General features: G+C 35.4%; 1 protein-coding gene across 1 annotated transcript; it reads right to left on the minus strand.

Annotated features, from left to right (window-relative positions):
* Nucleotides 1-1,222: 1,222 nt before the first annotated feature.
* On the minus strand, nucleotides 1,223-7,303 carry LOC103975331 (E3 ubiquitin-protein ligase At1g63170). Its single transcript, XM_009390263.3, has 5 exons — nucleotides 6,985-7,303; nucleotides 5,182-5,931; nucleotides 2,161-2,286; nucleotides 1,785-2,079; nucleotides 1,223-1,611 (listed from the first exon to the last, which is right to left on the minus strand). The coding sequence occupies exons 2-5, from the start codon at nucleotides 5,835-5,837 to the stop codon at nucleotides 1,453-1,455; spliced, it is 1,236 nt and encodes a 411-aa protein (XP_009388538.2). The 5' UTR covers nucleotides 5,838-5,931; nucleotides 6,985-7,303; the 3' UTR covers nucleotides 1,223-1,452.
* Between the last annotated feature and the right edge of the window lie 4,241 nt (nucleotides 7,304-11,544).

Genomic DNA, 11,544 nt, shown 5'->3' on the forward strand with positions numbered 1-11,544 from the left:
CACATAATTATATAAGAAGATTTCCTATGTCTCAATCATATAATTTTGATCGACCAATCTAAGTCGAGTCAATTTGCTCGACCAACTGAGGTCAAGTTATCTTTAATTGACTCACTGGATTTGGGTCAATTTTGATCGACGACTTAGTTTGGGTTGATTTGAACAACTAGCATAGGTCTAGTTAATTTGTTTGACCATTAGGCAAAGTTCTTCAACCAACTTGGGTCGAGTTAATTCAGCCTGATTAGCTCATTTGGAGCCTACCAAATTAAGTTATCTTGTTTTGGCACAATATCTCATAGGACAAAAATATATCTAAAATGTCAAAGAGTGTCTTTATATGTCTACGTACCTAAGACAAAGAAGCATTTAATGCGATTGACACATTTCATAATGTCTCCTTTACCATGTGTGATGTATCGTTGAGACAAAGAAGAATTTGAAATGCTTAATATATTCTGAATCGTATCCTTTACCCATGTTGTTTGATCATAATAAAAAAAATATCTTAAGTAATTAAACATATTTCAAAGTATTCCCTTTTGCTCTTTATTAAACAAAAAAATATTCTAAGCACGTAAGTACCTTAAAAGCATAATAGTTATCTTTTAATAGAGGTAATACACATTATGATCTAGGATAGTCAGTGCCTATCTTGAAATATAAAAGAAGACAAAAAAAAGAGAATAAATTATATAGTCATCGTAGGTCTCGAAATAAATATTATGTTCTAGGATAATCAATAACTATCTTGAAATATAAAAGAAGATAAAAAAAAATAAATAAATTATTTAGTCGTCCTAGCCAATTACGTATCATGTCAACTACCGAGAAAGGACCTATCTATTGGATATGCGTAAAGGGTTTATAATTTATTGTTAAACCAATAGTTATAAAGTTAACATCATATAAGTATGTTTTCATTTAAACATAATTAATATTTGTAGACTTTATATTCCTTGTTTTCACACGTAGATGAAAACTTATTATAAGTGAATTTATTGGCATAAAATATCCTTGTCAACGTGTAATCATAGATGAATGAGATTTAAGTATGACGATAAGCCAAGTACTCGGCAATTCCACCCTCATAAATTAAGTCTTGAGAAACTACAATTCTGCATGATGTGATCTTTAAGCACGGCGAACAATTTAAACAACATATTTCTCATATCGTGCATGAAAGCACCATAAACAGACCGATATATATAGCCATCAAAGCTGCAAGAACCACCCAATGCAACCATTAAAAAGAATGACAAGAGCCTAATCGATTACAGACTCTTCCATACATAAATTTACAGATGCAGGCGGACTCGGAAGAGTTTTCAATTCCAGATTGTAGATTGGTACATCTCTGCCAGTAAGAATAGGCATCTACATTGCTTTACACTGTTTCTACACCACTTCCCACTCTTTACTGCCATTATCAAGATGTCAACTGCATGTCCCTCAAGATGTGGTGGTGTTTCCGACCTCGGATTTGCAGAGGGGGCAGAGCGCATTTATCTTAAGCCATTTGTCCACACAGTCCATGTGGAAAAAATGGCTGCATGGAAGTTCGCGAAGCTCCTCATTGTCCACATATTTCGCCAGGCATATGCAACAGACCTACAAAAAAAAACAGCAGAATAAACAAACCAAATATGGTCATTTATAATCTGTATTCGTTGCTAATCACACATTAATTTTACATACAAAGCCAAAGATCATGCTCAAAACTGCTGTGCATTTTTAGCAGATATGACTCGATGATGGATATCAACAAATGTAATAGAACTCACAGCATCTTCGGCAGAAACAATTCGCTCTTTGTCAGTGCCAGGTGCCAAAATCCCACCATCACTCTGACCATCCGAGTTACTTCCAGACTCGTCCTTGATACAATGCCGCTTAGATTTAAACTTGTAGGTTGGAAGTGCATTTATTAGCTCAGAAGTAGCACCTCTGTCATGGCCCATATCTTCTCTAAAGCCGAGGATGGATATAATGCATGGCAAGCAGCAGCAGATAATTGCACACAAAATGAAAGGCATGGCATATCCAATACAGCTGAATGTAAGGAACACTATACATAACCTGTGATTAAAGAAATACGTAACATTAAAGATTGATGACCATATATGATCAAGATGCATAAGAAAAATATTCTATGCACACCTGTACAAGTTAGGTGCATCCTCAGAAGAGGCACGCCCACCAAATATCCACACATTTCCAACAACAAACCACACGGCAAAGAAGCAATCCAAAGCCATCTTGAAGTGATCGACAAGTGCATTAATCCTGTAAAAACAGCACAAGTGTTTGATTATAAATCTGCAGCTGGTTACCGCAGTTGGTTAACAATGTAGAAAATAAGTCATCAAAACAAATACTCTTAAATGTGGCTTTCGCTAAGGGCTTGATTATGCATCTGTTTTGATCATTCTAAGTCCACAGATAAAAATAAGCATACAAAGCAAGTGAAAATACATCATATGAATGGTATTACACTGGCTTTAGGAACCCTTTCAGGAATTGGTTATCAATGTCACCGGGAATGAAAAGCCGCTATATGCTAATTCACTGCTCCTAACCAAGTTTTCTCTTCTTGCTTCCAATTTCATTCTGTCTTTTCTCTCGTCTATAACTCATTCCAGTATGAATTTTCTCATTGACTAGCTCTAGTTGAAGTTTTTAAACCTACAAAGTTTATGGCTTCTTAGCATAAAGCACCAAACAGATTGTAAGAGATATTATGATGATTTGCAGTTTATACAATTAACTTATATGCAACTAGCTACATGATTTCCTATGGAAGCTAGCTCATTTAATTCAATTCAACATCATTGACTTTTGTTGATAATAAAAATAAGAATCCAAAAGACAGTATTTTACTTGTCTTTACAGGAGTACATCTAAAGTCTACCGAATTGGCTTTCTTGTCACTTTCATCTTCAAAGCTAAAGCAAATACTCCTGTTCACATTCTTATTAAGAAAGTTTAGAGAACTCTTAAGCTAAAAATTGTCTGGATTAACAGGAGCATCATATAACTTCAATGCGTTCAGCTGAACATGCTCCAAAAATTAACATTGAACCTAAATAAGGCCATTAAATCCCAACTCTACATTACCCTGCACCAATACTCTGCATGCAACGCATTATTATCTCTAAACTTTCTAGTTCAGGTGAAGACATTCAGCCAATCATCACCTGCGGTCCAGGCTGGCAATTGGCGAGATCAAAATAAATCCAACTTTAAGTCCAAATGATATTGAACAGGCCACAACTGAATCGATCAACCAACTGATGGATCAGATCAAGCAATTATTGAGATATCACTTTTTTTCTAGACACTAAGGCCTAATCCAGGGGGTCTTTCCAACATTTATAATAATTTATCAAAACATGGACTACCGATCCAGGAAGATTTAATATTCTCTTATCAAAACATGACCTGCCGATCCAGCACAACTTATCAAAATATGACTATCAAAACATGCATTCAAAAATTTCCTTAATCTTTCAAACGAGATAATTTCTCTCTGCTTAACAACCAACTCCCATCCCCTCTTTTTTTTTTTCTTTTATGTATCCTACCCATTATCTGTACAGCATCATTGCATAGATAAAACCAAACCGATACATATAAATTAAAAAAGATAGTGAGGAATTCAAGAAAAGGAGGAAAAGGATGGATATAACAATCGACATAGAAGATCAATTTTCATTTACAAACTTGCATTCAACTCAATAAGGTTATTAGGATTATTAAGTTTTAAAAAGCAACCGGCAAATGCAGTGGTCCATAAGAACTTCAAAGTCTTGCTTAATAAAGATTCTATAAAAAAACACTTCTTTTGGAAAAGGTGAGAATCAAATAACAGAAACATATGCCAAGTCAGACACATGGAATACAGTATCAGATTCAGCATAAAGTAACATCTTGTTTAAGGATTTCTTTTTTAGGATATCTTGTTTGATAATTCTCAATTTCTCTGGAGGAGTAAATAACGCTGTTCTTCAACTATTCTCAGTTACAAGAAAGGGGACTACTTAACCATATTCCAGAGAGAGGACTTTAAATTATAAGAACATCTTAGCAAAAGTCATTCAGTCAGAATTCATGACTATCATTAGATTGCTTCAGAAACTAAATGACAAAAAGTTTGAGCGCCATCTTTCATGAATTATTAACTAGATATATTTTTATTCTCCATATATTCTGCATTAAATTTTATGATGATATATGCATTCTTAGTCAAGCCACTCTGATGAAAGGGTTCCAGGTGCTAACCTAAAGTGTCAAGAGGAGAAATCTAAAGTTTATAAATTTCATTTCTCATCCCTGGTCAATGTGGCAGTGCCATTTGCAAAGCATGATACCGCTGTCTGGTAATTAACTCATCTCTGATTATAGCTTCTACCTTATAAGATTTAGTTAAAAGTCATGAAATCTGTAAAATATTCTTTCTTTGAGCAAAAAATCTTTCACCAGTCTATTTGCTCATTCCATGATTGACCAGCAAATCTCTCTTCACCAATCAGTTCCACCTATAAAGAATTCACACAGGTAGCCATAATCCATCAACCTTCATAAGGTCCTAAAATTGATAGGTCATTGTATCATACAGTTGAACAAGCATACTATAGTCCATTCACCCAGTAGAAATTCAAGCATGGTTAAAGTAAACCAACCTAAACAACCAAGTCTAGTCCAATCACTCCAGGCTTGATTTGACACCAATCAAAAGAAAATATCATAACGGCATGGACAGATTAGTGCAATCTTCTACATCAAGATATCAACCCATGCAGCAAATGACAATGTGCAAATTCAACTATTACCACTTGCAAAAATTCCAATGAACATATCCAACCAAAAGCGCAAGCAACAAATGGCTGGCCATGAAGACCTATGCGAAGCAACAGAATTCGAAGGGGGAAAAAACAGTAGCTGACACTAGACTAGAGTTCAACAAAATTATGTGAAAACATTCAGTAGAATTTGAAGCAGCAATATGATTAATGTGACGACAATATTAAAACTTATTTCTAATATAAAGTAACTATTGGTATATTATTATATCAAGTAAGAAGTTCAGATCATAGAATTAAAAAATATAAAAAGCAACAAACTTTGATGAAATAAACAAGCATTTGCAGTGTCCATATAGGTAGTTCATTAAAATAGTACCTTGGATTAGCAATAGCTCTGTTTTGTCTGACTTGTGCTGCTGAAACAATGGTATTGTCATTTTCTTGTTCTGAGGCCTGAGTAACAGGACTAGTTGTATAACCACTTGATTCAGGAGGATTGTTATGAATGGTACTCTGATTTGAACGAGCTGGTTCTTGCATAGAACTGTTGCGACGAATGTAGCGCCAATATAGATGAGGAAGATTAGCAAAACAGCCTACGGTATAACCAATGATCCATTCAAATAATGGAGCTCGTGGATGCTCCTTTCTTGACAAGGAGAGCACAATGATAGCTGCTATAATTTGGCTCGCATTAACAATAAGTTCCACCGAAATCCATAATCCAGAATTCAGTGGGCTTCTATTACGCCGACCATAGTTATCACTTCTCGCAGTTAGAGTAGCATTTCCAGAATTTGCAGCATCCGGTGACACTGGAGAAGTTTGAGAGATCTGAGCAGTTGCGCTGGTTGAATTTCTATCCAGATTATGCAATTCACCTAACAAATTGTTCTCATCTCCATTAATGCCTCGTGGTATATCGACTATGTGTTCATGTCCATTAGAAGGAGTTGCCCGATCCATCAGCAAAGGATGCCTATCAGTCTCACTTTCACTATGTAGTTCCACAGAGGGAACAGCCATCAACATCCACTAAAGCAAGTGAGATAAACTAGCATAGAAAAGTAGTAATCCACCACTTTCCTAAGCTGCTTCTTGTTCTTCCACAGTGCTAAATATAGATCTGTAGCAACAACAAGTAATTCTCAACTGTAACTTCAGCTCAGTGAAAGTTTGTAGCATTGAGTTTGAAATTAATACTGCTGAACAAACACAGTTAAATACATCTCTATTTCTTAATACTCTGAACCATTTGCCTTTCTTTCATTATAAATAGCAGTTGACAGAGAGAAAACTGATATAGCTGAACCAAACTTAAAATTCAAAGTGAACCCTAAAGCCTAAAGTAGTTCTTGTGCAGCAGAACAAATTAGGTATAAATCATTAGATTGCAAAGTTCAAGTTAATTACAGTAAGGCCAACATGTATTAACGACAGATAAGCTATATTATACCCTGCCTCAGATATGGAGACGACCAACTGTAATTGGCAAATGCTAAGTCTTTTATTTTTTTGGAAATAGGAAACTATGGCTGTGCACCTTGAGAAATAAAGATAGATTGATTATACTCAACTAGCAGGCCTGGGCTTTCCTCAATATCATTCCTATTATGGTATTCCCAAGCAAAACGCAGTAATTGATGGCAAATGAACAACAATAGAAAAATACCTTAAAAGAATACAGTCCCAACTATTTGGGGTCGGCTAAAGAGACTTCGAAAGAATTAAAATAAGAAGATCAACATAAGAAACATTAAAGCATATTTTCGTTGCACTGGATAGCACCAAAGTCTCTATTAACTCACAAAGTTAGGGCTAACATCGAGAACAAAATCTCGGTGCATCAGCTCCGATAAGGCAGCAAATAATACAAAAACGGGGAAAATTACCATAAAACCAAGAAACAATCAATCAATAGTGAGGCAGGAGATCGTTAGAAACCCATGCCTGATCTATCCAGGAGAAATTTCCATGTCATTCACCCTTACAACACGCGACAAAACCCTAACCGAAGAATCCAAGACGAGCAAGAATGGAGTCAACGAGAAACGCATCTTTCAGACGTGCTCGGCCTCAATCCACCGATATTGGACCAGAAACCACGAGACCAAAAGGAGATCCACGCGATTACAGAACAAGAGAACGAGAACGAGAGGGGATTGGAGAGGAAACTCACCCCACAAATCACTATTCCTCCGCCATCGATTGCCCACCGCAGCTCGTAACCCGACCACGGCGCCTTCAGGCTGCCGACTTTTTCCTTTTCAATTGTTCACTTCTCGATCAAAACACCACATCTTTTTTGGCAATTTCTAATCGCTAAATCAATGAAGGCGTCGTTCGCCGATCGATCTCGGAACCCGTCCCGCTCTTATCTACGCCGCTCCTCGGTCGGCAGCGGAGGAGGAGGAGAAGGACGACGAGGCCAGGAGAAGATGCCGAGGAAGTGAGAGGAAGAGACGATGTCGGAAGAGGAAGAGGGAGAGGGGGAGGATTGGTCGAACGAGCCGCCCTCACGCGAGTGGGACCACCGAACCAAGCGAGGATGACTCGTCCGGGAGGCACGTGCCGGACTGGACCAACGTACGTGTCGATCTGAACCATCGCACGTGTCCCGGCCCAGTTACATCAACAGTCCATCAATCAACACTCGATGTGCTTCTCATCTGTGATTTAATAGCTGAACATTAATTAATAGTAATATTTATTAGATGATTTTTGAGATGTAATTTAATTTTCATTAATTTCAAAATTTATAATGTGAAAAGAAGGATTTTTTTATAAATATAAGGCCCAAAACTAAAATTATAGTTATAAAATTCAGACTTGAAAAAATGGACGTCTAAACTTCTAACATATTATATTATTAATTTTATTATTTTAGAGTAAAAAGATTGCAACATCATCAACTCATTACTTGTTATCATATAAAATTATGTATTTTATTACTCTCTTATCGTACTCTCCATCATCCTCATAAAATTTATTCCTATAATATTATATATTTAATTTTTTAAATATAATATAAAATTATTAAATCAATAATTCGATTGGTTCATCCACTGGTTCAATTAATAGTTAACTGATCCAACCTAAGGCTATGGGTATTACGTCAGAAAAATATAAAAATTATGTACCATAAATTATAAAAATCACGTTTTTATTTTTGAATTATCAAAATCATTGATTTTATAAGTGATTATAGATAGAGTACTTTAAGATTAAAATTTTTTTTTGTGTGATAGTTGTTAAACCAGCAATATTTTATGGATCTAAGTATTAAGTAGTTAATGTATATATAAAAGATTTGTATAACTAAGATGAAAATGTCATGATGAATGTATGAAATTCTTGTGAAAGATTATTAAAAAATATTTTTATTTATAAATAATTAAGTATCGTTTTAGTAGAGAATAAATTACGATGGAATCATTTAAGATGACGATAAAAGATAGATGGAAAGAGAATCATTTAAGATGAATGGATATAGAGACCTAATAATAAAGTCATTAATAGTACGAGAAGATAAAATAAAACTTAAAAATATATTATAAAAAACTATAAATAAAAATAAAAATTTTATACCTATCTTAATTAGGATAAAACATTCATAAACCCAAACAACTAGGATTTACAAATTTATTGGTGCTGTTATGATTCATGAGTAACTTATATGTTTACTATGGAAGAATTGGACGAAAAAGAAAGCTTACTGGTAACACTTTCTTTCTATTGTCTTTTCTTTTGTTTTTTTGTCACGGATGAAGGTAGGTTTTGCTTGGTGTTTGTAAACATGATTTCCTCAATATTTAATGAATTCAGATGTTAAATACATGTCGATTTGAATTAGTTGGAGCATAGAGAAGTAAATGAGAGATGAATTAAGTTCCAACTGCTACGACCACAACGAAGCAAATCAGAAGTGAAATTGAATACCCACCAAATTTGATGTTGTTTCTTATCTATCCATATTTATGGTCTTCAAAAATTTAATGAACGGATTGCAAGTTCCTATCAAATCTCTTCATATGTAAATTGTTGCCGCAATCATGTCAATGATTGACATTTATCTAGAAATATTTTTTAAGAATAATTAGTTCATCACCAATTTTCATTTTGTTTTAATTTTTTTCAATATTTTTTGGAAAAGAAAAAATTGTAGTCCACCAGAACAGGAAATTGATTCTTAGTTCAACAACAACTCCAACCATAATAAAGCAGAAATATACCGTCTTTCAATCATTTATGATGCTTGGGAACTAAGAGAGATTAGATCCAATTACACTAATATCTTAGTATCCAAAAGTTGTAGATCAAAATGAAGTAAGATATTAAAATAAAAAATCTATTTATAAATTAAGACTATGTATATTAATTCTTACAAATCAAATATAAATTTATTATGTTCTATACATGTCAAGAGGACAGGTTTCCGATACTAAAATTTGAACCATGGAAATAAAATTTTCATATTTAGAGATAAAATTACATGCATTAATCCACTTTAGATTCCCTGTTGATGGGAACCTTTTATGTTGGATATATATTTTCAAAATAATTTAGCAAGGCTTAGCTTCCAAGTTCATGTTTGGACTATGTAGCTGGCCAAGATTAAAGTTTGAGTTGGGCACACTACCATGGTATCATTTGTAGAATCACAATGTTGTCTTTATCTCAAGTGTTCTTGCAGGTGTAGTTCAACAACTCTCTCCTACCTTGACTAGCCTTCTTCAGGGATAGAAAGAATTCAATTTGCCTTGTTCATTGACTGACCAAGTTCATCTCTTTGGGTTTTCCCAAAGTCAGATACATAGATTTGATCACAAGCTTCTTCAGCGAATAAAAGTGACATGATCATTTTCTTAAGATCTTAAACAAATGGCATGCACTGTTCTTCTGTTGCCATATGACCTAACCCTGACCTCCTCTCTCTACCCTGGAAATACCCTTCTCCTGCAGTCTAAAACAAATGTGATGTCTCGAGGCTTGTTTAAGGATGCAGCTTGTCAGTCAGTATTCCATGTTGAAGATTATGTTGACACAACAATCTTGACTGAGCCATGTGGAAGACTAAGGTGAGAAGGTTTGCATAGTTTCCGACGCAATATATTATGAACACATTCCACACAGCAAGACGATGGAAATTTCTAGCACTGGGCTTGTGGAACTCATTGTGCTGCATTGTCAATTCGACAGCCACAACATCCAACCCAGCTTCTTCCTCTCCCTCTTTAGCTCCAAGTATCACACGTTGAATTGCCGTGCTGGTCACACACACTGGGGGCGTCTTCAGCAGCAAGATCCCAAAGTAGGTACAAAGGTGTGATGTTGACCATTTGCTTGTGGGTGGCAGTCTCATAAAGAGGCTCACTTTCATGCACTGTTGACGTTGGAAACCTTTGCATGGGTAGCCACACATCTGCGAAGCTTCAGAACGCCTCTCTCCTCTCCCAAGGAGGCAACAAACTCGTCGTGTTTGGATTTGGTGGAAGTCAATAGCAGGTGGATGCATTGCGGAGTAGTTGGCTGTCATGCTTTTGGCTTGTAGAAGACATGAGCTGAAACCTCAAATCAAATTTCTAATGATACTTCAATCTTTAACGAGCCAGAAATGACATGGTCTCCCAGATTTCTCACATCAAACAGCAGGTCAAATTCAATGAACATCATCCTTTTCTACAGGAGGGACAATTGACAGTAGCTGAAATATCACATCAAGAAAAACGATGGGTTCTGCTAAACTGGAGCCTGGACAATAGTATTCAATCAACAGGCATAGGATCCTATTCCTCGCCAACATCGATCGAGGTGGGCATCCATTAAACATCTCTTTTTTGACATCAGGTGGAAGTTGACAGCAGCAGAAAAAACTCAGATGCAGAAGAATGCAGTATGTTTACTCAAAGCTGGAGCCTACACGATAATTACGTAATGAAGAGGTAAAGGACTTCCTCTTACTTGGACGTGGAATTAAAAGGGTGGCAATCCATCCATATCATACTGGTATGTGTTCCTCTCAAGTACAAACCTCCATCAAGATGGACCTCTCCATTGATGAGCTAAAATAGGAAGCATCATTTAATGAGCAGATCAGATCCTCAACTGTAAGTAGATGGATCCTAAATTGGATCTGCCCCTGGAACTGATCTCTGGGATGGATTCTCTCCGAATCTTTCTTACCTTGCCTAATTTTTATATATACACACTAATATAACATAAAAAATACTGTATTGTTGCATCGACCAACTGCTGTATTCTTAGATTATATTAGTCTGTAATTCATCGATATTAGATTTTTCTTCTGTTAAGGCTTTCTCTTCTAATTGAACAATGAGAGGTGGAATGAGAAACATGGACAGGATCAAATATTGCTCAGGTAATTAGTGTGGTCATGAAATTGACTCGACCTAATCATTTATTGACTGTTCGGTGTGGATCTTATGAAACCATGAAGCATGAGCTCACCAAATAAGATTCTACTTAATTTAATTAAAAGAATTTAAGAGAATAATATTAGTTCGAAGAATTTAAATGTGAGTATATATCCAGAGAGTGTTTTTTTTAGATGATACCACATCGTTGATGCCTTGTCGAATGGACGGCAGATATAAAGTCACACAGAAGTGATGGCGACGTACATATATAAATTAAAATAATTAATTAAATGAGAATTGTGAGTAAATAAATTTGAAATCGATTTAACTGTCTGAATTCATTAAAAATCCAAATAATGAGA

This window comes from Musa acuminata, chromosome BXJ2-2, assembly GCF_036884655.1.
Source record: "Musa acuminata AAA Group cultivar baxijiao chromosome BXJ2-2, Cavendish_Baxijiao_AAA, whole genome shotgun sequence".
Classification (NCBI taxonomy): domain Eukaryota; kingdom Viridiplantae; phylum Streptophyta; class Magnoliopsida; order Zingiberales; family Musaceae; genus Musa; species Musa acuminata.

Excerpts from the sequence above, each read along its gene's own strand:
- LOC103975331 (XM_009390263.3), bottom strand. The coding sequence starts at position 5,837 with ATGTTGATGGCTGTTCCCTCTGTGGAACTACATAGTGAAAGTGAGACT. Across the intron at positions 2,080-2,160 it reads GATGCACCTAACTTGTACAG|GTTATGTATAGTGTTCCTTA; the intron begins GTGTGCATAGAA and ends CTTTAATCACAG. Across the intron at positions 1,612-1,784 it reads TTGTTTCTGCCGAAGATGCT|GTCTGTTGCATATGCCTGGC; the intron begins GTGAGTTCTATT and ends TTTTTTTTGTAG.